Source organism: Neovison vison, chromosome 13 (genome assembly GCF_020171115.1).
Source record: "Neovison vison isolate M4711 chromosome 13, ASM_NN_V1, whole genome shotgun sequence".
Classification (NCBI taxonomy): domain Eukaryota; kingdom Metazoa; phylum Chordata; class Mammalia; order Carnivora; family Mustelidae; genus Neogale; species Neogale vison.
In genome coordinates, this window is record NC_058103.1 from 2,516,999 (window position 1) to 2,540,712 (window position 23,714).

Consider the following 23,714-nt stretch of genomic DNA (forward strand, 5'->3'; position numbering starts at 1 on the left):
ACTAGGCTTGTGATTTTCTTTTTATTTAGAACCTTAACTCTTGTTTCTTCCTGTTCTGCAGCTGAGCCGGGTGAATGGCACGTCGTCCCCACAGTCGCCGCTGGGCACGCCTGGCAGGGTGGCTGCGGTGGGGCCTTACATCCAGGTGCCCAGCGCGGGTAGCTACTCTGTCCCGGGGGACCCCATAAAGCCCCAGTCTCTCACCATTGCCTCGAGCGCTGCCCACGGAAGATCCAAATCCGGTGAGTGGCCTGCGTCCTCATCTTGGGGGAGAGCCCTGGAGGTCAACAGCCTCGGAGGAGGTCCCCACAGTGCACCCCGGGCTCCGCCCCCACTCTGTCTCCCCCAGGGCACTTTGTCTTCTGGCCGGTTTGGGAGCTGTGTGCCACCCTAGTAATAATATGACCCTAAACTGAGCCACACGTCTTTACTCCGTGGCTTTTCAAAACACGAATTACTTAAGCCCGCATCCTCTTGCACCACGGGCAGACCTGCTGCTCCCCGGTCGAGGGGCAGCCTGTCCGTAAACAGGGCACAAGCGCTGCCCTTGCTTTCCCCGCTCAGCACCGTCATAAGCGGTGCAGAAGCCGACCGTCGCGTTGGCCGTCCGCGTGACCGGCACCAGCACTGTGCTGGCGCAGCTCTCCTGCTGGGCTGCTTCCTAGCCAAGGGCAGGTCGGGCTCCCGGCGAGACTCTGCTCTCCTTTCTCAGAAGAAGGCAGCACTTGTTTGCAGGGAGACTGGCTTGCCGCTGGGCTGCGGCCTTCCCCAGCAGCGCACGGCATCACGGGGCGCGGTCCCGACAGGACGGCGCTCCTTCCCTCAGGACGCCAGTCCTGGGCTAGGCTGGGGGCTGTCGTCGGTGCATCTGTGCAGTCTTCAGTGTGCCCGTGGCCTCCTGGCCGGCACCCGGTCTCAGCAGCAGCAGCTCTCCCACCCTGGCGGGGGCCACGGGGCTGGTTCTGACCCAGGCAGGAGGGGCCGCGCAGCCCGGCTCAGCTCTGTCCGGGGCCGTGTCTCGGCGGCCACTCAGAGTGCCTGGTCCGTGCGAAGCGCTAATGGCAGCTTTCCTGGGGAAGCCGTGATTTGGAGTTTGGACCCCTCCGTGGTGGGAGTGGAGGGTTGTCTGTTTCCCACGGTGGATAGTGAGCACAGCCGGCTCTTTCGCTGCTGACTCCCCTCTGAACACTTCCCGAGCCGAGGACACCTCCCGATCCCCACTCTTTGGAGGGGGGGTGCCAGGCCACCTCACAGGGGTTGCCTGGAGGAGACACCCTTACGGAACGTGGAGAACGAGTCCCTCAGAAGTTTAGCCGCAGCCTAGGTCTTTCCGCTGCTGTGCAGGGTGACCGGACACGAGCTGTGACCCCCCCACGCCGGGGAAGGTCAGCCCAGGCGCGGAGCTGGGAGGAGCGGTCTCTCCACGGGGACTCGGACTCACACTGTCGACTGTCCTTGTGGTTCCGTGTCACACAGATGGCCACGGGAAGCCCAAAGTGACCAGCTTGTGGACAGTATCAGACCTCGACGTCGGGCCCGACTGCGGCTCCTCAGGGCGCTCTGCAGACCCGTTTGCAAACCGTACGTCGGCTGGCCGGCCCCGTGGGGGCTCCGGCCTCTCTGATGCCGCTAACCCAGCAATCATTTGTTTTCCAAACTGATGAAGGTCTGCTCGTCCCATCTAGATTTGAGGGAAATGCCGCACGTACTTCCTTCCACAGGCAGGTGTGAGGTTTGGGCTGGGCCTCACACACCGGCTCCTCCTCAGGACCGGTTCGCCAGATGCCAGCACAGCAAGCCATTGTCAGTTCGGTTTGGAAGAAATTAAGATGATTTCTGAGTTCGTTAAAGACTTTGGATTTAGCTTCTATACAAGAACCTCCAGTCATGCTTGAAGGGAACTGTCCCTTTATAATCCTTTATAAGCAAAACAAAATTTACAGAAAAACAGGAAGGAAAGAAGGAAAAACAGAGTTTTCCTTTTGCACCCCTGCCTCATTCTGAAGAAGGAAATTCTCAGTTCCATCCACAGTCCCTCTGTGGTTGATTTCCGTAGAACCTCCCATCGCTGTGGATTTCAGAAACAGCTGGCTGGCCACTCTCCTTGAGACCCCGGGGCTGGTCCCCCCTGCTCCTGAGTCTGCTGGGGCGCTGTTGGTTTCCCCATCAGCCCAGTATGGCCACCGCTGAGTGTCCTTGGTGACCCATGTGCTTCTGGCCCACATATCCCCATTTCTTTTCTTTTTTTTTTTTAAAAGATTTTATTTATTTATTTGGCAGACAGAGATCACAAGCAGGCAGAGAGAGGGAAGCAGGCTCCCTGCTGAGCAGAGAGCCCGATGCGGGACTCTATCCCAGGACCCTGAGATCATGACCTGAGCTGAGGCAGAGGCTTAACCTACTGAGCCACCCAGGTGCCCCCATATCCCCCATTTCTAAATTACATGACATGAAGGGGCATGTGCTTCTTTCCTGGAAGAGGCTGACGGGTCATGCAGAGCAAGGGGGTGGTTTGGACCGGGGCCTTGGAATGCCTCACCAGCACCCTTGCAGCCTGGTCAGAACCTTCTGGATCCTGCTGCCTGGAGCCACAGGAGGGCACCCCTGACTGGGTGCCACAGGGAGCCCCGAGGCTCTGCCCCCCTCACTGCACAGGAGCCGCTGTCCGTACCTGCGGTCAGAGTGCACGGGAGCTTCTACTCCTCCTGTCTTGTGAGTCACAGCTTTTCTCGCAGCCCTGTTCTGAGGATCAGTGATCTCCCGCTGCTTCTGCCTTGTCCCCACCTGCTCGTGCTGGCGGTGGGGTGAGGAAAGAGGTCCTGTTCCTGTTAGAAACAGTCCCTTCTGACTTCTCTCTGTTCCATGTGGCTGACAGCTGGGGTTTCCCCCGCTTCAGTCCAGTCCCACACCGGTGCCTGCCCTGGAGACGAACGGGAGCCGGAGTCAGAGGCTAGAACCTGAGCCCTGCAGACGCCGTCACTACTTTATGTCACTGTGACTGCTAGGAGAGATTGCTTCTGCAGCCTTTCTCAGTTTGGAAAATGCTTGTTTAAGGGGGAAAAAAAAAAACTTCAGTGGCTTTCCTAAAACATGGGTTCTGCTAGCTTTCCAATCACTGCAATGGAATGATAGCTCGCTGCTCCAATCAGTGGGAACTTGTACCGGCTTCTTGTGATCTTGAATTATTCTAACAGATTAAAGGCAAATTTTTCTTTTACCATGTATGTGGTACGGGTCAAACCTGTTACAAAGTCAAAAGACAAAGTTTTTCCGTTGCTGTATGTAATTGGTTTTATAAGTCAAGTTGGAAAAGGAAGTGGTGATGCTTACTTTTTGGTGTTGATGCAGCAGATTTGACCTGTATTTAGATAGGGGCCTAGGAAGTTTCCACGGTCCCCCGGCCCCTCGCCAGTGTCGCAGCAGCCCCGTGCACAGCCATCCAGTCTCTGTGCACGTGAAAGCGATGCTGGCCAGCACACGCCACCCTCGGGCTTGCCGTGTGCTCGCCCGTGCTCGGGGAGGGGTGCTCTGCCACTGGCTAGTGAAACTCCCGGCCAGTGTGGTCACCCAGAAGGTGATCTTTGCTTCTGGCACGGGGTTATTCTTAGATTAGTTCAGCTAATCCCAGGAAGGGTTGTACTCAAATGCTGTGTTCTCTTCAAGCCAATGATGGAAACTGGCCAGCACTGAAGCAAAACTCCAGCTCTTCGGCAAAGCCCACGCAGGTTGCCGGTGCGGACTGGAAGGACTCGAGCGTGGAGGGCCCCCTCAAGCAGGGGGCCGTTTCCAGCCAGCCGGCGCCCTTGTCAACTTTAGGAGCCACAGAGAAGCTGGTAGGCTGTTTGTCTTTATCACAAAACACCAGTAAGATCCTCACTGTGTCCCCGTTCGGCCTTCGTCTTCACGTAAGGGGTGAGAGGGCTCATGAGGCAAATTAATCCTTGTCTCAACACGAGCCAGTCTGAGGAGGCTCGGGGAGCCCAAGGCCCTGCACGGCTGCGGAGAGAGTGCTTGGGTCGGCGCGCTTCCGGCCTGCCGCCTCCGAGTCCCGCGGCGGGGCCGTGCCCGGTCACATGCAGATTGCAAGGGTTACAAGTCCTACTTTGTGTCCTCTTGTGACTGTGGATAGAAATATGCTTAGCTTTTCAAAGGGTGACTTTGTTTTTCTTCTTAACATCTAAATTTAGGGCATGGAGATGGGTAAAGTGCCACCCCCTATCCCCGGTGTCGGCAAGCAGCCGCCTCCAAGCTATGGGACGTACCCGAGTCCTGCGCCTGTGGGCCCAGGCTCCACGAACTCGCTGGAGAGGAGGAAGGAAGGCAGCTTGCCCAGGCCTAGCGCCGGCCTGCCCAGTCGGCAGAAACCCGCCCCGCTGCCCCCTGCAGTCAGCGGCCCCCCGCCGGGCTCCTCACAGCAGATCCAGCAGAGGATTTCTGTGCCCCCGAGTCCCACGTACCCGCCGGCGGGGCTGCCTGCCTTTCCAGCTGGAGACAGCAAACCTGACCTCCCACTGACTGTGGCTATTAGGCCCTTTCTGGCTGATAAAGGGTCAAGGCCACAGTCCCCCAGGAAAGGACCCCAGACAGTGAATTCAAGTTCCATATACTCCGTGTACCTCCAGCAAGCTACCCCTCCTAAGAATTACCAGCCAGCAGCGCACAGCACCTTAAATAAGTCTGTGAAAGCAGGTATGGTGGGTTCGCACTCTTCTCTTGGGGCCAACGTATTAGACTTAAAATGCCAACCCATAGCCTTACGTGTGGACCACGCACTATTTAGGATTAAAGCTTGGGTTCTTGTGTACAGGGTGGCCTTAGATGTCCATGTGGGATTGGGGTAGAGGAGGGCATGCGCCGGGCCGCTCTGCAGCGGGCTCACGTGGGAAGCTCTCCCTTCCTTTCGAAGCACCTGCTGTACTCGGGAAGCCCGGCTCCCAGAAATGCTTCGTTTTCTCCTGCTTCGTGGAAATGTGTGCTTTCCGGGGCCTGGTGGGGGCTCTGCCCGGATGTGGTCCTCCTGGCCACCTGGCAGAGACTGAGCCAAGCCCTTGGACACGAGGCAAGGGTGTGTCTGCTGCTGGTGGAGCCCTGCTGTACAGCCCGCGGGGGAGAAGAGCCCGGCAGTGGTGAGGGGCAGAGAACAGTCTAGTCCCTCCATCCTAGCGCAGGTGGGGACTGTGACCTGCACAGCAGGGTCTTACGAGGCGCAGCTGGGCTCGGACCTCGTCACACGTTCTTGGGCGTGGGCCGCAGCTTCCAGACTCCTGGGAGGGCCCGGCTACCTGAGCCCCGGCGGAAGCTCACTGTGCGGAAGCTCTGCTGTGGCGGGGCTCTGGCTCCCTTCTCGACCACTCCTCTGCTGGCAGGCAGAGCCTTCCTGTGTTCCGCGGCACAAGACCACCTGAGAGGCAGATGGTGTCCGGGGATGGCGTCTTCCTCCTTGGCCAGGAAACAAGGAGGGTTGGTTTGGAGTGGGGAGGCCGGGTCTGCAGCCACTTTTTCTTTTCGTTTGAAAAAAACGCAGAGTCTGGAAGCCCAACTGTAGAAACCAGTGAGAGGGACGGTCTGCCTTCCAGAAGGAGTCCGCAGAGGGAGGGGGCTGTGTGATCAGAGGGTTCCTGGGGGCTGACGATGGGCCACAGCCGCGCCACGGCCCTGCAGTCACAGGGGCTTTGCGGCCCCCGCCCTCCGTGTCTCCTCCAGTGTATGGCAAACCTGTGCTGCCCTCCGGCTCGACGTCCCCGTCGCCGTTGCCGTTTCTCCACGGGTCCTTGGCCACAAGCACGTCGCAGTCCCAACCACCTTCAGAAAGCGCTGAGAAAGAGCCAGAGCAGGACAGCCCCGCGCCCCCCGGAGACGGCAGCGCGGGCACAGGCGCCGTGGAGAGCCTGCCGCGGCCTCTCAGCCCCACCAAGCTCACCCCCATTGTGCACTCGCCGCTGCGCTACCAGAGCGACGCCGACCTGGAGGCCCTGCGCCGGAAGCTGGCCAATGCGCCGCGGCCCCTGAAGAAGCGCAGCTCCATCACCGAGCCCGAGGGCCCCGGCGGGCCCAACATCCAGAAGCTGCTGTACCAGCGCTTCAACACCCTGGCGGGGGGCATGGAGGGCACCCCTTTCTACCAGCCTAGCCCCTCGCAGGACTTCATGGGCACGCTGGCCGACGTGGACAACGGAAACGCCACCAATGGGAACCTGGGAGAGGCCAGCCCTGCCCAGCCCACAGCCCCGCCCCTCGCTGAGCCAGCCCCGTCTTCAGACGCCAATGACAACGAGCTCCTTTCCCCCGAACCGGAGGGCCTCATCTGTCCCCAGAGCACCCGCCAAATGACCGAACCTGCCGAAGATGACAACAACAACGTGGCCACGGCCCCCCACACGGAGCAGGTCCCTAGCCCTGGGGCCGAGGCCCCCTCTCCGGGGGAGGACCAAGCCCCCCCAGCACTGCCCCCCGCCATGCCCCCACCAGGAGCCTCTACGGTGGGTGTCATCCTAGACCAGGGCCTCGGCTTCCTAGTCCGCTTGCCTGTGTTTGTAGAACACCTGCCTGTGTTAGCCGTAGTGCTGGGGGTGGTGGGGCTTGCCAGACCCTCATGCCTTCCCTCTCTGCGACCAAGGTGGGGGATAGTACAGCAGTACACAGGGGGGCTCTGAAGAAGCACGCAGAGTGGCGGGGCTCTCCCTAGAGGACCCAGATTTCCCCCAGGACAGGAAGCTGCTGCTGGAATTTGAAGGGCAGGCCAGGAGAAGAACCTTCTAGACAGGCTCCCTGGTGGGAGGTCAGTGTTAGGGCAGAGAGCAGGGAGTGGGAGTCTGCTGTATTGGGAGGAATGGGCTGCTGACCCCCAAGCGTGGCTTTTACCCCCCCCCCGCCCCCACTCGCCGGCACAGCTCCTCCGAGAAACCCGGCCCCGGCCCCGGCCCGGCCCCTGAGCCGTTCTGCCCCGGAGCGCGCCGGCTGGGCCCTGGGAGTGGGCGTTCCTCTCAACACCAGGGGCTGATGGGTGCCACCGGGTACATGCGCTGGCCCTGCCTTCCGTCCCTGTCCCTCCTTCCTACCAGGGCTGGGCACCTTGGTGTGTGACTTTTAAATCAAAAGCGTGCTTCCTTCCCAGCAGAGCAAACGGACCAACCTGAAGAAACCAAACTCGGAGCGGACGGGGCACGGGCTGAGGGTCCGGTTCAATCCTCTGGCGCTGCTCCTTGATGCTTCTCTGGAAGGGGAGTTCGACCTGGTGCAAAGGATCATCTATGAGGTGAGCTGGGCCAAAGCCTTAGGCTGGGCTGTCCCGGGTGCCAGGACGCGGGGCTCACGGCGCCCCGTGTCCGTAGGTGGAAGACCCCAGCAAGCCCAACGACGAAGGGATCACGCCGCTGCACAACGCCGTCTGCGCCGGCCACCACCACATCGTCCGGTTCCTGCTGGACTTCGGGGTCAACGTGAACGCCGCCGACAGCGATGGCTGGTGAGGGTCCCTGGGGCGCTTGGGCTGCATTCGGGCCCCAGGGAGGTGTGGGGGCAGGAAGGGGCCGGCCGCCGCCCACCTGGCTGCCCTCCGGGTCCCCGGGTGAGAGGCTCTGTTCTCGCCGAGCTCTGGGCAGAGCGGATCGTGGACGGCGCGGGCAGCGCGTTGGGCAGGTCGTTACTCTGCGGCCGGTGCCAGGCGGTCGGACGCCCGGGTGGAAAGGAAGCGCCGAGGCCCACTCCAGTTGCACATCGGTGTTGCCGCTCGCAGGGCCCTCGTGCCGCGGGGCAGGCCCCTGGGTCTCCTGTGGGTTTGGCTGTGAACGTCAGGCACCTGTCTGGGGGGTTCGAACACCTGGGTCTTTTACACTGTGGCGAGATACAGCTGACGGCTTTGCGCCGCCGCCCCGCGCCGCACATTCCCGCTGCCCCGGGGCACGTCGTGGGCTGCTCCGCAGGCCGCTCGGCGCCGGGCCTGTTGGGCAGCACACGTGCGGTCTGGGACGTTGGGTGAGGAGACACCAGGCCATGAAAACGGCCAAGGCCACACCTTGGGACCACACACCTGTGGGACTGGGGGCCGCCGGCCGGCTCACGCGCTCTCCGTTTCCAGGACGCCGCTGCACTGCGCCGCCTCCTGCAACAGCGTCCACCTCTGCAAGCAGCTGGTGGAGAGCGGCGCCGCGATCTTCGCCTCCACCATCAGCGACATCGAAACGGCCGCGGACAAGTGTGAGGAGATGGAGGAAGGCTACATCCAGTGCTCCCAGTTCCTGTATGGTACGTAGGGGCGCGGCGGCCTGCGCGTGCTGCTGCTGGCCTGGGAGAAGCTTGTTTCCGCTTGGGGAGCAGTCCGCCCCCCGTCACCAGTCTCGTCAGAGGGGAGGTCACGCTGTCCCTTACGCCCATTCCTGAAAACCTCTTTGAAAATCCACGTTGTCAGAAAGATTCTTGTCAAATTGCTAAGGACAAACAGCGCTTGCCTCTGTGTCGACGGGCCCCTGGGCGGAGCCGCTGGTGGGTGCGGGGGGCTGGGCAGCAGCCATCTGAGTGCTTCTGGGGCGCACCAGGGCACTCCAGGGTGGGAGCCCCTGTCCCCACCCTGTGGTGACGGGCGACAAGTGTGCCGCTTGAGGAGCAAGCCTCGTTCCTGTGTGAGCCACTTGAGCAGGGGTGAGACTTTGGGATCTGGAGCAGCCCTCTGCCCTGGGGTTAAACACCTGTGGGTCGTCTCCTCCACACCTGACTCGAGAACCTTTGGGCCTAGCCCTGCACTTGACCCTCGGGACACCGTGACAAAGGGAAGTGGGCCCCAAGCTCCCAAGGCCCCAGTTGCAGTAATAGCCATGCCAGGAGAAGGACGGCGGCAGGTGGCAGGGCCATCCACCCCCGGCTCTTCTCAGGGATCCTCCAGGCAGGAGCCGGGTTGGTGGCCGTGGTGTGGAGGCGGGGAGCGGCGGCCGCCACTCTGGGGGCTCCCCATACCCGGGGGCAGTCAGGCCACGGCTTAGTTGACTTTTGGAAATTGTCCCCAGTGGGACTTGTAAGGATGACCTTAGGGAGCCCCTCGTCCAGCAACATACCTTTGCCTGGGGCCCCGGCGCTCCAGGAGCCGGATTCCTGCCGCGCGGGGACAGGGTGGGGAGAGCATGGGGGGGGCCCCTGCCGCCCCCTGACCAATTGCTTGCTCTCTCATCCCAGGGGTGCAGGAGAAGCTAGGCGTGATGAACAAAGGAGTGGTGTACGCCCTGTGGGGCTACGAGGCCCAGAACAGCGACGAGCTGTCCTTCCACGAGGGCGACGCCATCACCATCCTACGGCGCAAGGACGAGAGCGAGACGGAGTGGTGGTGGGCTCGCCTCGGGGACCGGGAGGGCTACGTGCCCAAGAACCTGCTGGGGGTGAGCACTGTGCGCTCGCTGCCCTGGGTCGGCCTGGGCAGCCCGGGGGTCCTGTCCCCTTCTGCCCGTCAGGGGTGCCACGTGGGGGCAGATCCTAGGGGAAGAGATGGCCATTCGCCACCCTCAGTGTCATCTGTGTTAGTGGACGAGGCTGCAGCGGCGGCAGGAGGCTCTGGCGGGTGGGGACCCCACACCAGGGGGGCCGCGGGGGTGGGTACTGCGGAGCAGCCCCCCCACCCCGCCACAGCTGTCTGCGGTCCTGACTCGTCTCTGGGTGGGAGCGTCCCTGGGTGGGGAGCGGGCCGGCTGCTCCCTCCGTGGTGCTGGTAACTGTCCTCCAGCCCGCGACAGAGCAGGTGCCCCTGTGCTCAGCCCACATGCCTAGCCGGGCGGGAGGGTGCGCCTTTCCTTGTGCCGAAGAGCACCGGGGAGCCTTCTAGCCCGCGGTGCGGGTTCTCGGTGGTGCCCGGTGCTGGGAGAGGCTGCTCTCAGCGGGGGCACAGCTTATAAAGGGAGTCGGGACCTGGGGTGGCGGGTGGCCTGACAGGGCGGCCGGCCCTCTGGGCACCCCTTCCTGCTCAGTGGGACCATGGCCTTGTCCTGACTGTCCCCATTGATTCCCAGTTGTATCCGCGGATCAAACCCCGACAGCGCACGCTGGCCTGAACTTGCCGTTGGAGCACTGCCCGGGCTCGCCAGGCGATGGGCCGCCAGAAGGGTAGCTCTGCCGTTTCCCCAGGAAAGCTGAAGCCGGACACGGTTGATAATGGTGCTCACTTTAGCAGACGGCGTCCGCGATGTGAAATTCCCGCAGCTTCTGGGTGAGGCCCTGTCTTCAGTTTGCCCGTAACTGGGAGAGGTACTTTTGCCTCCAAGAAGACTGAATTTTGCCAATTACTGTAAATCCAAATAAATATCCAGCTTTCTAAACAACTGTCCCTTTTGCCAATAAGCAGCCCTATAATTTATCCCCGGCTGGTTGCCAGTAAAGACGAACCCTCTTACTGACTTGGCCCCAAGGCTGTCCCTCGTCCCGTGTCACCCCCACCCCAACAGGGAAAACTTGCAGCCACAGTGAGGTGTGCCATCTGCTCGAGCTTGCCCTCCTGTTACCGGAAGTCCTGGCAACCCCACCACCTGCCCACCCTGGCTACGCACATCTCTTCCTTCCCCTACCAAAGGAGCCCCTGTATGGAAACTTCTGTCAGTGGTGGTGCTTGCTGCGTGTGTCCCGGGCATTGCTGTCAGTCACCCTCATGCAGGCCGATGGTGGCGGACCGGCCGCCGCGGCCCAGGCGCCAGAGCCCTTAATACCAAGCGGCAAACAATCAGGAGCCCCCAGATGGCACCGTCCCCTCCTCTGCTCGCAGCACGGCCTTCCCTGCAGCAGCCCACGGGCCGGGTGGCAGACGGAGCAGGGGCTGTGGGCTGGGGGTGGGGGTGGTGCCTGCACAGCAGCGGGGCAGCGTGGGCCTGCCGTGATGTGAGAACCTTGGCCCAGTCCAGACTCCGGGTGGAACTGTACGTACAGACTTTTCTATACCAAAAGTATTTTTGGACTAGACCATTCGAAACTACCAGAATAATATTGAAAATGTTTTTTTCTCATTAAAAGCCAGGCCCTTAGGCTTTATTTTCCACGTATGAGTCCTGTGTATAATTTAACTGTAGAGCCGCTGCTGTGGCCAGGCCCCCTCCAGCACGGACTGTGTGCCGGGCTGCCACCCCCCTACCAGGACCCCCACCTCGCCGCGAGCCGCCCTGTAACGACGCCCAATAAAGCCTGTCTCTCCCCGGCGGCTACGAGTCTTGTGTTCGGGAGCCTGACAGGGCGGCAGCGGGAAAGCGCGGGGGCTTTGGGACGTGGTGAGGCGAGACCCGATCTGTATTTTCAAAATAGGTTTTAATCATAAGCTTTATATACAAATTGTTGTACAATTATTTTAATAAAGTGAAACGGTAAGTGAAAAGTACAAAAAGCAAAGCTGGCTCCTCCCGCTCCGTGAGTATCAAAGGTTTGCTCGTAGCCCCAGGTTAGTGATGCGGGAAGCGAGCGGTCTATGATCGGGCTCGGGCCGCCTCGAAAGCAGCGTGTGTCCTCGTGCTGCCAGGGACCACTGAGGGACCAGAACCTTCTAGTAAACCCGGGCACCCATAAAAACATGGTTTAAGGTATGCTAAAAATAGTTTGGCAGTAGTGTGACTCCACCTCTCCCACCTCCAGTTAAGTATCGACAAGGTGACGAGCCCTAAAGCGTGAGGCCGTTCAGAGCTTCAGCAAACTGTGAACCTGCACTGGCTAAGCAAGCGCTCGCTTCCCCGACACTCGGGCTGCGCTTCCCAGCCCGTGGCGGGTGCGTTGCCTGTGCGTGCGGAGAGCAGGCTCCGCGGTTCCAGGCCGACGGGCCGTCCTGCGCGGTTACTGGTCCCGTGACTCGTAGAGGAGCTTGGTGGCCTAAAACGGGACCAGAGAAGCGTGCTTGGGCCTGCGCCTGGTTGGAGCTGGCGTAGGCACCCCCTCCCCGGCTGGCAGGGCCGCCTCGGGGAAACGGGGGCCCACGCTCAAAGCAGAACAGCCCAGCACACCCCCCCCCCCGCCCCACGCGCCCCTGCCTGCCTCGGCCCAAGTACCTTGTGCATGGCCGCCAGCCACGCTGTCGACTGCCTTCGGCTGGCGCTGGCGTCCTCCCCAGCCGTCAGCTTCAGCTGGGTCGTGCCCTCCGCCCCTGGTGCTGTGTACTGCAGGGACATGCCTGTGGCCCGTGCGTTGCCTCCTGGAAAAGGGAGACAAAGTACGAAGTCCCACGGGGAACCCCGGCCACCCAGGATTCCCCACCCAGGATTCCAGCGGGCCTCGCGTGCCTGCCTCCCACCCCTCACGCTGGCGCCGGCGGCCCCTGGTGGATGACCCTAGACTCACAGGGTGGGGAAGAAATCTCCCGGACTGGCCCTCCAGGGCCCGGGATGCATCATACCACGTCACTGAGCCCAGTGAAACACAACTGCGACAGCCAGTCCCTCGTGGGGACTCCTGCGGGTGGGAAGCCCCCACAACCGGCTGGTCCCGTGCGCGTACGAGTCCTGCGCAGCCGCGGCACACGGGCCACCAGCGAGGCCCAGAGGAGTGCCGACAGCCCCCGCGTGCGTGAGCGCCGGCGAAGATGCCACCGCTGGGAGCGGCCCCCTCCAGGCCAGGCCAGCAGCTCAAGGACCCACCACTCACGAACAGGCCGGCGCGCTCGGTCGCCACCAGAGAAGCCCGCGCACAGCAAGCCTCACGGCGACGTCTATCTACAGCTTTTCTACTTGGCGATGCAGGGTGAGAACTCCGTTCTGAGCAGGAGTCCGGCCCATGGAAGATTCCTTCCGTCGGACACGGATCTCGGGGTCAGACCTGAGCGCCTGCCTCTCCCCCAGGCCTGTGGACTGGGGACGGCACTGGATGGCTGAGGGGGCCTGGCCACCAGACGATGGCAACGGTCAAGCACTGTCCTGGCCACCTCAGCTAACCTCTCACGAGCCCTGTTCCGTCTGTGCGTGTCGCCAGGCTGGTCCCCGACCGGGCCCCTATGGGAGTGCCCACTTCTATGGGGGGGAGGGGGGCACCAACCATGGCTCTGGCTGCCACCTGCTTTTGCAAGTGAGCTTCCCGTGGCGCACAGCCCCAGCTGTTTCCCGTCGCCTCTGGCTGCTCCTGCCCTTTGTGAGAATCCGCGGAGCTGGCAAAGCCGAGAACGGCGACTGCCCGCAGCTCCTCGGACAGCCGTCCCCTGGGAACTGCGCCACCCCCGCCTCCCACCCCCAGGGAAGACCGGGTTCTCGGCTTTGAAAAAACTGCCGGCAGGAAGCCTGCTTTCTCCTCTTTCTGCCTACTTGTGATCTCTCCCTGTCACATAAATAAAGTCTTTAAAAAAAAAAAAACCCAGCCGAGCAGGGCTCACTGCACCCCCCAAACTGCCAGAAGGGGGCACGTGGCCCCAGAAGGCCCAGGGCCCTGGCAAGGAAGACGAGGCTTCAGCAGGCCACTAGGGGGCGGCCTTCTCCCTGGCCTGGGGGGGAGGCTCTGGCCAGGGACGTTCCTGAGCCCGGGCTCTCTAGCAGGAGGCAGGCAGAGGGGCACTTGGACTGCCCCCCCCCAGCTTCTCCAGGCCCCGCCCTTTGTACCTGGGTGTCTGCGACTCCCACCTGCCCCAGGCAGCCGGGGTGGTGCTGGCGTCACACCCTGTGCGCAGGGCAGAGGCAGGGAGCACTGCCCACTCGGGGGCTCGCACAGAGGCGCAGAGCGGGCCGAGAAGGCACAAGAACGTCCAGGAGGGAGGCTGCCCCCAGCGCCCCACTGCCCCGGACTTGGCCAGCTTGGGGACACACGGCTGGGAAATACTGGGGAAAGCTGCGCCCTTGGGATTGTGAAACGGAGCAGACAAACTTCATTCCTGCCACTGGGCCACCTTCGCTCACGCGGCGCACACCCACGTCTTGGGCCCAACCCCTCTCAAGTCAACTGACAGCAGCGGCTGCCTTCGGCTCACGTCGTGATCCCGGGGTCCTGGGATCGAGCCCCACATCGGGCTCCTTGCTGGGCAGGGAGCCTGCTTCCTCCTCTCCCTCTGCCCTTCCCCCCACTCACACGCTCTCGCTCGCTCGCTCTCTCTCCAAGGAGATCTTATTTCGGAAGACGGCGCGTATACGCACACGCATCACCGCGTGCACATATACGAGCCCGGGGCGCGATCTCGGGGCTGCGGGGGGGAGCTGCGCGCAGCGTGAGGCTGACCTTCGGAGACGGGCTGGCTCCCCAGGAGGCTGGTGTAAGCGTGAGAGTCTTTTTCTAGTCAAGAAGGTAGGCAGGCAGGAAGGGGACGCGCGCCCGTCAGACAACAGAGCGAGGGCGTCAGTCGCGTGGGCGCGCCGCACGCTGCCCGGCGGACGCGGACTGCCCCGCGGAAAGCCGCTACCGAAGCGCAGAGCGAGACGGAAAGATCCAGAGGGGCCGAAAGGCTCTGGAAGCTCCCCAAGGAAACGTGAGGGGATCTCACTTCACGACACCGGACAGGAGCAGAAGCCCCGGTTCGCAACGAGCCGCCGCTCAGGCCTTCTGAGCACAAGGGTGACGCCCGCCGCGCCGGGAGCCTCCGCCTCGCTGCGAGGCCAACAACGGGGCGCGTCCGGGCAGACTCTCCTCCGTTCTCGGACACGTGCAGCCCCGTTTCCCCGGCGGGTTCCTGAAGACACTAAACACAAGCCCAGGAGGACACCGGACGGGCCGCCCCGGGATCCGCAGCGCCCTCCCCGCCCGCGCGGCGCTCACCTCCGGCCTGGAAGCCTTCCGTGAGCACCTGCACGGCCGAGATGCGGGCGATCTCAACCTCGTGGCGGCTGGCCCCTTCCAGAAGCAAGTACCTAGGGAGCAGAGCGGCCAAAGCACGTCACCCGGGGTCACAGCGACAGCGCCGTCCCTGCCGGTGGCGCCCTGCCTCTTACCTCTGGTTGCCGGACAGACGGCAAACCATCGTCTCTGGTTTCTCGGCATCTCCCAGGGTCACGAGGAAGGTGGCTCCTGGGGACAGACGGACAAACGTGAGAGCACGGCGGCTCCTCTCACGCCTCGCCCTCCCTGGCCCGGCAAGGCGCGCGCCCCCAGGCAAGACCACAGCTGGGGCTGCGCCCGAGAGGAGCAGGGGCGCTGCTGTCGGATGAGGCTCTGTGCGCCCCGAGAGCTCTGAGGAACTGTCCGTCCTTGCCCAGAAGGCCCCGGGGCTCCGTTCCCCCAGGCCAGGCCCCCGCTCCAGTGGCAGGGGGCAGGGGGCAGGGGCAGGGGGGGGGAGGCGGGAGGAGGCCCGCAGGCCCCGGCTTACCGCTCAGGAGCACCTTGAGCTGCTTGTCGTAGAACTCGGCCTCCTTGTGGGACACGAGGGCGCACTCGGCGCACTGCCGCACGGGGTCCACGAAGCACATGCGTCGCAGCGGCACCTTCTGGCCGCAGCACCTGTCACAGAAGCACTTCCCACAGCGGCGACAGTGGTGCTGCGGACAGGGCGGCGGTGAGGAGGCGGAGGGCCGCCCCCCCACCACGCGATGAGGTCGCCGTGAGGGCCGCTCTGCGTCCCACTGCCCACCCGCCGGGACACCCCACCTCCACGGAGGGGACACCCCTCGGAGGGCGAGACCCGCGTGCGTGGCCACGCCCGGCACGGTCACACGGGTGTGCAAGCTGCGCCCGGGCCCGGCCGAGTCACAGTCCGCCCTCCTCAGGCGGACACGCGGCACCCCCCGCCCCCCGGCAGTGGCGCCATCCGGCCTGGGCCCCCCACCCAGTGGGCTCAGCTCACCTTTCTGGTGAGAAAGTCAAACTTGGCGTCACACTGCATACACCTCGGGCACTGGGAGGGGAGACGACCACGTATCAGGCCGCAGCTCGAGCGGCGCCGCCAGTGCCCCTCCCGCCCCTCCCAGCCCAGCGTGACGGAGACAGGGCCATAGGCTCGGCCACTAGCTCAGGAGCCCCACAGGCCGAGGGCACGAGTGAGGTCCGAGCCCGAGCAGCTCCGGGCAGGGACTGGCTCAGATGGCATCTCGGGGACCCTGGAGCGCGCTGGAGCCGGGGCAGTGGTCAGAACCCAAAGGGCCCCACTGGGGCCGTCCTGGTGCTGGAAGCAAGGATCGTGTACAGGACCACGAGACCACACGGCCGGGAGCAGCCGCTGCGCCCACGTTAGGGGCAGGCCCGGCCAGCAGCGGCCCGCACGCGGCCACACGTGTGTGCGGAAGAGGCCGCACGGGACGGGAGACGGTGCGGGCTGGAGGGGGTTCGCCGCGGCCACTGCCAGGCCTGGAGATGCTCCCGGACGCTCCTCGGAGGCAGGCACCAGAGGGAACGACAGCAGCCAGGCCGGGGCTCAGGGCACCGGGCGCCCCAGAAGGGCAGAGACCAGGGCGCTGGGCACGGAGGGGAGGCCTCCCCCCCACCCTGCACGCCCGGGACAGGAGGCCCTGCAGGGGCACCAAGGACGGGAGGAGCTTAGGCCTCTGCGTTAACACAAGCGAACACAGAGCTGGTTCCGGTTTTGCCAGAGGCACCGAAGGGCAGCCAGGGCGCGGAGGAAGCTCGGCTCCCCACAGTGGGAAAGCCGGTCCCGCGCCCCCGAGGAGCTTCAGCCCCGCAGGGCGGCGACAGGGCAACCGGCCCCACGCCCCACCCCCCAGGCACGGAGGAGGGCTTCCCAGCGGGACCGGCTCGGGGACGGCCAGTGCTGCCCAGCTGGGCCTTCCCTCGTCCCCACCGACCGTCTTCACTCTGGTCAGACGCCCTCAGCCACAGGGGCAGCCGGGCCACTCGCCAGCCCGCACCACCCCCAGGCTCAACACCCCCCACCCCCCGCTCTGCGAGTCCTTCCGGGCCTCCGCCTCCCCCAAGCCGGGCAAACAGTGAGCTCCGGGGAGATTCCAGTCCTGCCAATCTGTGTTGCTCCGGAGTCCGGTGGCGCCGGCCTTGAGCAGCCGCTCCCGGAGGGGCCTGGGCCCTCGTGCTTCCCAGACGCGACCCTGCAGCCACAGCCCCCGCACCAGGAGAGCTGTCTGAGCCTTTTGAGATCCCATGACTCACATTCTCTCGTTTCCTCTTTGCCCTTACACTGCCTTCTGGACTGGGACACAGGTCTTGGTCCACCTTGACCTTCCGGAGTCCCCTGCGGCTGTGAGTGTGAGCTGGCTGCTCACCGCACCGTGGCCGCGTCTGCCCATCCCCGGCACTGCCTCTCCCTTCTGTGAGTTCTGGAAGGCTACCTGCGGCGGGGCGCGGGCTCTACGTGGCCCCCCCAGTGCCAGCCACAGAATCCACGGAACAGAAACAGAGGCCCGAGGCCCGGGTGCACCGGGAAGCCTATGCCGCCCTCCCTCTGCCCCCGCACTGCCTCCGACACACGCTTCGGAGCGTAAGGCTGGGGTGTTCGGCAAGTTGAAGGGCCAACTTTTGAACTAAATCACATCCAGAATTTATTTTTTTTTCAAAGATTTTATGTATTTATTTGACAGAGAGAGATCACAAGTAGGCAGAGAGGCAGGCAGAGAGAGAAAGGGGGAAGCAGGCTCCCTGCTGAGCAGAGAGCCCGATGCGGGACTCGATCCCAGGACCCTGAGATCATGACCTGAGCCGAAGGCAGCGGCTTAACCCACTGAGCCCCCCAGGCGCCCCTCACGTCCAGAATTTAAAACGTGCTCCTTAACAGTGGAAGTGACACAGAAGTTCATCAGACAAGCAACGAGGAGATTGAGAAAACTGGTCCTTAAACAATGTAGTTTGCTGACCACGTAACAGAAAAGTAGAACAATTTAATCTACAGGAAATGAAATCAAGAAAGCAAGAGGCAAAAAGACCAAAGTAAATATATGGCCAAACGCCAGATGCCCCGTCTGAGAAGCTGGCCCCAGAGCAAGCAACAGGACAGGCACCAGCCCAGCCCCGCAGCGGTGACACCAAACTAGACCAGGCGACTCCAAGGCCCGGGGCCCTGGAAACCACGTGCGGCTCACCCCCGCCCCCCACGCCCCGGCCCGCGTGGTCCCCACCAGGGTGGGAGGGGGCTGAGGCTCCGACACGTGGGATCTCCAGGGCAGGCCCCCCATGAGGGACTGAGGGAGGGTCATGCAAGCGGTGCACACGCGCCCACAGCCCCCTGTGCTGCCTGAGCCCTTGCCCGGGCCGCCCACCGTGACCCCCGCTCCCGAGGACACAGCCCGGGGAACCGGAGGCTCCAGCCTGGCCAACTGGGGCCTCACGCTCAGCCCAAGGGTCTCTCACCCAGCGGGCTGGATGGAGAAAGCTGGTGGTGAGGGGTGGCCTCTGGAGGGCGCTGCGCACCGCGGAGGCGGGGGCGGCTGGGGCCGGAGTCCCCAGCCCGGCGCCTGCTCTGGGGCCTCGGACTCCTGGCGGGTTGGGTGGCCCCGTGGCAGACACAGGAGCCAAGAGCAGCCCGGGCCCTGGAACAGGTGCGCCTCGGGAACCCCAGGGTCCCCCTGCCGCGCGGCCGAGAGGTCTGCCCCGCTGCCCGACCCGTGAGGAGCCCGCAGAGGCGCCAGGGGCCATTCCAGAAGCAGTCCCAGCACACAGGTGACAGAGGGCGTCCCCTCCACATCAGAATAGAAAATACGGGGCTAGAGCCTCTGAAGAATGTCAACAAAGGCGACTCCCCAGGGCCCGGGGGGGGGGCGGCCGCGCCACACCCCAGGACCCCCACAACCCACCGCCAGGACCAGACCCTCCGACCCTCACACAGCACCGTGTCTCCGGTTCCTCAGAAGCAAACAGATCCTGAAAATAAAATTTAAAACACTCGAATTGAAAGATAATCCTGTCCAGGGGCGCCTGGCTGGCAGGAAGAGCGGGAGACTCTGATCTTAGAGTCACGAGTTGGGCTCACACTGGGTGTAGACATTGCTTAAAAAGAAAATGGTTAATTTAAAAAAAAATAATAGGGGCGCCTGGGTGGCTCAGGTCATGATCGCAGGGTCCTGGGATCGAGTCCCGCATCGGGCTCTCTGCTCAGCCCGGAGCCTGCTTCCCCCTCTCTCTCTGCCTGCCTCTCTGCCTGCTTGTGATCTCTCTCTGTCAAATAAATAAATAAATAAAATCTTTAAAATAATAACAATAATAATAATAATAATAATCCCTTCTAAAGAGCAAAAGCATAACTCCTAAAATATAAATTGGCCCATTTAAAGACTTAACTGCTTAACTAACAAGGGACCAGCAAACGGTTAAATCCCCGCCCAAAGGGGTGGGGAACACACGAGGTCACGGGAACAAGATGACTGGGCCAAAGAGGCCAAACAGCAGGTGTCACAGGAGAAGAGTGCAGCCCCGCGGGACAGAGCCCATCTGTGTGCCCCACCCGGACCCCCACTGCCATTGGTTCCTGCAAGACCCGCAGAGCTACGGACAGAAGCGCCAGCCGCAGCCCCCGCTCGGGGCCCTGCACTGCGGCATTTCCGTCAGCACCTGCCAATGGCAGAGAGGTCCTGGGGGGGTCCAGGGGCACCCCTGGGTCCCGGAAAGCAAGTGTCAACACCCTCCCCACCTTGACTGCTGGGTAAGTTTCCGCAGAGAAACTCCTGTCATGTAACTTAGATGACCCGGTTGCCCCCGATCACGCGTGACAAGGCCGGACGCGGACCCCAAATTCACCGCATTCTGCACCCTGTTCTTGACCGGCTGACCTGTCGGGGCTCATCGACCAGAGCAGACGCGTTCACCTCACTCGGTCTGTCCTTCGGGCCCGCCGACGACCCGCCCCGAGCTGGAGACGGGCTGACCCGGGGTGACGCTTCCCCTGATGTCGGGTCACACTACCCGCGTCTCCACGTGGGCCTCCGCCCGTCTGGGGTCCCTCCCACCTGGCCTGAGACACTGCTGGACCCCGAGGTCTCCCTGCCGCAGCCGCGGCTCCTTCCCGGGCGGCCCACAGCCCCCTCCAGCACCACCTCTCCTAGCTCGGGGTCGTGTGACCCCCGCGCGCGCCCGTGTCCACAGAGTCCCGGCGCCAGAACGAGAACACGGGCCGCCGTCGTCACTGCTTACTCGGGCCTGAAGACTGGGCGGGGGGACTGGGGGGCCACGAGGCAGGGTTCTTAAGAGTGAAACTCAGCACCTCCGTCTGCTGGTGACACCCCCTCCGCCGCGTGCCCCCGGAGCCCGCCGCAAGCCCATCCCCACCACCGTTCACGGGAGTCCGAGGCCGCGGCCAGGCCCCCCGCGACCCTGCCAGCCCCCGCCAGCGGGGTTCAGCGACGGTTATTTCGCAGGAGCCCCCGGGGGAAGCGGAGGGCTACAGACCATCTCTCTGTGCGCGCTCGGCACACACCCCCCAAATCTTTAGCACTTTTAAAGGATGTCCCCACAGGCCCAAGCTAACCACCTGGCACGGGCTCAGGCAGCTACAAAGTACGAGGGACGTGGACTGGACTGGCCTCAGCGTGACCCAGTGGAACACAGAGCCACGAGGACACCCGGAGGGCCGCCCACTGACACGTCAACGCTGCTGACTGAAGCGGAGGGTCTGCGGGACACCGGGACGCGGTCCAGCCCCGTGCGCCCAACCCTCACTCCCCACCCCCAGCCCCACCCAGCACAGATAAACAAACCGGTTTCTCACTACCAGCACCGCAAGCTGTGCCCCCCCACACACAAAGGGGGTCCAGAAGCGCAGCAGGCAGTGCGCCCCTTCCGCAGTGCCAGGCCCAGGACTGGTGGCCGAGCAGGAGCAGCCGCACCCCTCCCCAAGGCTTCCGGAGGCTCCTGGCCCACACTGCGAGCCCCATGCCAACTTTCTTTTCCTCCAGAACACTCTCTGCTAAAAACTCGGGACTCTTGGACCATGCCCCAGGAGGCTGCAAACTCTACTTCCTGAAACTCAGACAACCCCCACCCCACCCCCACCCCGCACCCACGGGGAAGGCCTCCAGGGCCTGGCCTGACTCTTCCAGGGACAAACGGGAGGCAGGGGGCGCTCTGGAGCGACGCCCGCCACCCTTTCAGCTCCGGAACCAACCTCCTGCTCAAGGAGGGACACCTCCCCGGATTCGAGTGTTCCCACCCGCCAGAAGACCCCCCTGTCACTCTGTGGTCAGCAGTGGCCAAGAGGCAGGAAAACACAGGCGGTGTCTCCGGGAAACGGCACACTGCGGGAGAGAGCCTGGGGGACAGCAGTCACCCCGCCGCTAACCAGTGTGGCCGCCCACAGTGCTTCCGTCCAGATGGCTCTCACTGCCGGCCACCAGGTCCCTGAGCGATGGGGGGGGGGGCTATTGGTGCTGTTGGAATTCATGGGGGGTTGGTCAGGGACAGAATGTCTCCTGGGGCTACAAGGGGGGGGGTCCTTGATGGAAAAATTCTGCCTCACACTCCCTCACCTCCGTGACACATGGGCGACCACCCGGTGATGGGCCACAGGTGATGTGTGCACAGGTGCAGAGTCTGGCCTCCGGCAGGTCACGACCACCCCTCCCCCACTGCAGAAGCGAGCAATTCGCCCGTCCGCAGGTTGGGTCACCTGCCGGTCCCCACCTCCAGCCGTGCTACTTGGACTTCCCGGAGCGCAGTAACTTTCGCAGTCACGTATGAGCGGAGACAGCCCTAACCAGGCAGGCCCTGCGAGCAAAGGGACATGCTGTTCCGAGGAGGAGCACCGAGGGTACAACAGAAAAGAACGCGCTCACACAGGGCAACAAGGGGCGGAGGCCTGGGAGGCCCACGGCAGGGCCACTGACCTCCAGGCTGGCCCTCCTCCCCGGCCCTGCACCGGGGCCTCCCCAGCTTCCGGCGCTTGCCCTCCCACACCAGACACCTGGTTGACTCCTGCGCGGACAGCGACTCTGGGGGCTGGGGGGCTGACCAGACACAGGGGTCACTCAGCGCACTCCCAACAATCAGGGGCTGCCAACTTTCCTCCGGGGCCTGTGATTTACAGGACGCACGGACGGCTGTCCCCCGGCCCCGGGAACCAACAGCTGCCGGCTTGTGGACACCGAAGGGCCTTGCGAAGGTGCCGCACCCACCCGGCCAACCGGGACAGCTCAGGGCCTCCCCCGGCCTCGCCCTCCCGCCACAGCTGCTCCCGCCTCTCCAAGCAGGTGCGGTCCCCTAGCCGGGACGCCCTCCTCCCCGTCCACCCGGAGCCTCCTGCTCAAACCCCGCGCTCCGCTCGCACCGCGCAAAGGCCCCCCCAGGGCACGCAGGGGCCCGGCCGCCGTCCCCGCCCCGGCGGAGCGCGGGCCCCGCTCAGAGGCTCAACCAACAAGCGGAAGCCCCGCAGGACCTCGCGGGTGGGCAGAGCCCGGACGGGGCGGGACGGGCTGCCCGTGCCCGGCGCCCTCCGCGCGGGGGGTTGGGGGCGCGCGAGCCTGGGCGCCCCGAGAGGGAACCAGGCGGAGGGCGCAGTGCCCAAGGCCCCGGCAGGGCTGGAGCGCGGGCGGCGGGAGCGCGGGGGGCCGAGGGCAGCCGTGGGGGGGCCCGGAGGCCAGCAGGAGCCGGAGCTGCGGTGCGGGCTGCAGGGACGCGGACGCGGGTCCCGGGCGCGGAAGAGGGTCCCGGCGCGCAGACGGGGGTTGCGGGGGGTCCAGGGGCGCACATATGGGGCCCTCGGGCTCGGAAGGGGGTCCCGGGGCGCGGGCGAGGGTGCGGGGGTCCCGGGCGAGCGGAGCGCGGACGGGGGGCGGGAAGCCGGCGGACGGCGACCTACCTCCTTGTCCGGGACCCACTGCGGCTCCTCCAGGCCGAAGGGGCTGCCGAAGGCGCGGTGCTCGGGTACCATGCGCAGGCCGCTGGGGGAGCGCACCAGCTTCTTGGCATCGCGGCGCGCGGCCACCTCGGAGGACATGACGCCGCCACAGCTCTCACTAGCCGCCCGGACCCCCGCCCCGCCAGGAGCCCCGCCCTGCCCGCGTGGATGACAAGGGCCGCGTCCAATCGCCACGCCCGGCCCGGAGCGCGGGCCAATCGGAGCCCGGGATCCGCCCCACAGCGCGGTCTTCAGACCTGCGGTCGGCCACCAATCGGCAAGGAGGACGCGCCCAAGCACGCTCCGCCCCCTGAGAGGAGTGAGACTTTGGATTGGTCCGTTAGTCTGTGACGTAGAGCCGCTTCCTCTCTGATTGGCAATTCCGGTGCGGGACGCCCGGCCCCTATTGGAAAGGGAGGTTGCGAGGGGCGGGGCGGCGCGAGGCGGCGAGCGCGGCGCCAGGTGAGCGGGCGGCGGGCCCCGGGGCGCGGTGCGGGGTCGCGGGTCGTCCACGCCGGCGAAGCTCGCGAGCGGGCGGAGGGGGCTGCAGGGCCCGCGGCGGTGGGGGCGGCCGGCGGGGGGTCGCGCGGAGCGGGGGGCGAGGGCCGGCCCTGGAGCAGGTTCGGGTCCCGCGGCCGCGCCTTCCAGCAGGCTCCGGCGGCTGCTGGACACCCGAGTCGCGGCCCGGAGTGCGGCTGGGCGGCTCCGAGCCCCGAGCTTGCCGAGCGGCGCGTGGGACCCGCTGCCCCGTGAGTCCCCTGAAGCGGGAGGGAGGGAGCCCGGGACAGGGGCCTCCCCGCAGGGCTCCCCGCAGCCACACGGACCCTAACGTTCATGCGACCGTGGCTCGCTGGGGCAGCCCTGTCCCCTCGCCGTGGTGGTCCCTGTCCCCCAGAAGCAGTAAGCGCAGTGCTCGCGAAGCCGCCCGTCGGAGGAGCACAGGGCCCGCAGGACTGGCTCGGCCCCTACCCCTCAGGGAGGCGGGGGTCGGGGCACCCACGCGCCCCCCACCCCCCACCCCCGTGGTCATGCTGCTGGCCGCTGCCCCCCATCACGAGGCGGAGGCGCTGTGCTCCCC

At 64.5% G+C, this 23,714-nt stretch overlaps 2 protein-coding genes across 8 annotated transcripts in view; one reads left to right on the plus strand and one right to left on the minus strand.

The window, feature by feature from the left end:
- Positions 1-11,162, plus strand: part of PPP1R13B (protein phosphatase 1 regulatory subunit 13B) — a 90,426-nt gene extending 79,264 nt beyond the window's left edge. For 4 of the 7 annotated variants that reach the window (XM_044229888.1, XM_044229889.1, XM_044229886.1 and 1 more), the window contains exons 9-18: positions 62-242; positions 1,477-1,581; positions 3,664-3,833; positions 4,188-4,689; positions 5,704-6,479; positions 7,115-7,255; positions 7,332-7,465; positions 8,078-8,244; positions 9,166-9,365; positions 9,990-11,162. In XM_044229888.1, the coding sequence (XP_044085823.1) occupies positions 62-242; positions 1,477-1,581; positions 3,664-3,833; positions 4,188-4,689; positions 5,704-6,479; positions 7,115-7,255; positions 7,332-7,465; positions 8,078-8,244; positions 9,166-9,365; positions 9,990-10,031 (2,418 nt within the window). In that variant the 3' untranslated portion in view covers positions 10,032-11,162. The remainder of the gene's footprint in view (positions 1-61; positions 243-1,476; positions 1,582-3,663; positions 3,834-4,187; positions 4,690-5,703; positions 6,480-7,114; positions 7,256-7,331; positions 7,466-8,077; positions 8,245-9,165; positions 9,366-9,989) is intronic. The other 3 variants (XM_044229887.1, XM_044229892.1, XM_044229893.1) reach the window with 3 other exon arrangements.
- An 87-nt stretch (positions 11,163-11,249) lies between these two features.
- ZFYVE21 (zinc finger FYVE-type containing 21) lies at positions 11,250-22,760 on the minus strand. The gene is made up of 7 exons (XM_044229894.1): positions 22,598-22,760; positions 15,695-15,745; positions 15,221-15,389; positions 14,847-14,922; positions 14,674-14,765; positions 11,997-12,139; positions 11,250-11,820 (listed from the first exon to the last, which is right to left on the minus strand). Exons 1-7 carry the CDS (start codon positions 22,733-22,735, stop codon positions 11,785-11,787), a joined length of 705 nt encoding a protein of 234 aa, XP_044085829.1. The 5' UTR covers positions 22,736-22,760; the 3' UTR covers positions 11,250-11,784.
- Between the last annotated feature and the right edge of the window lie 954 nt (positions 22,761-23,714).

What these genes read in the sequence shown, in the direction of transcription:
- ZFYVE21 (XM_044229894.1), bottom strand. Translation starts at nt 22,735, where the DNA reads ATGTCCTCCGAGGTGGCCGCGCGCCGCGATGCCAAGAAGCTGGTGCGC. An exon ending in GCTCAAGGTGCTCCTGAGCG is followed by an intron (nt 14,923 to 15,220) that starts GTAAGCCGGGGC and finishes GTCTGTCCCCAG; the next exon opens with GAGCCACCTTCCTCGTGACC. An exon ending in CGTCTGTCCGGCAACCAGAG is followed by an intron (nt 14,766 to 14,846) that starts GTAAGAGGCAGG and finishes TCTGCTCCCTAG; the next exon opens with GTACTTGCTTCTGGAAGGGG.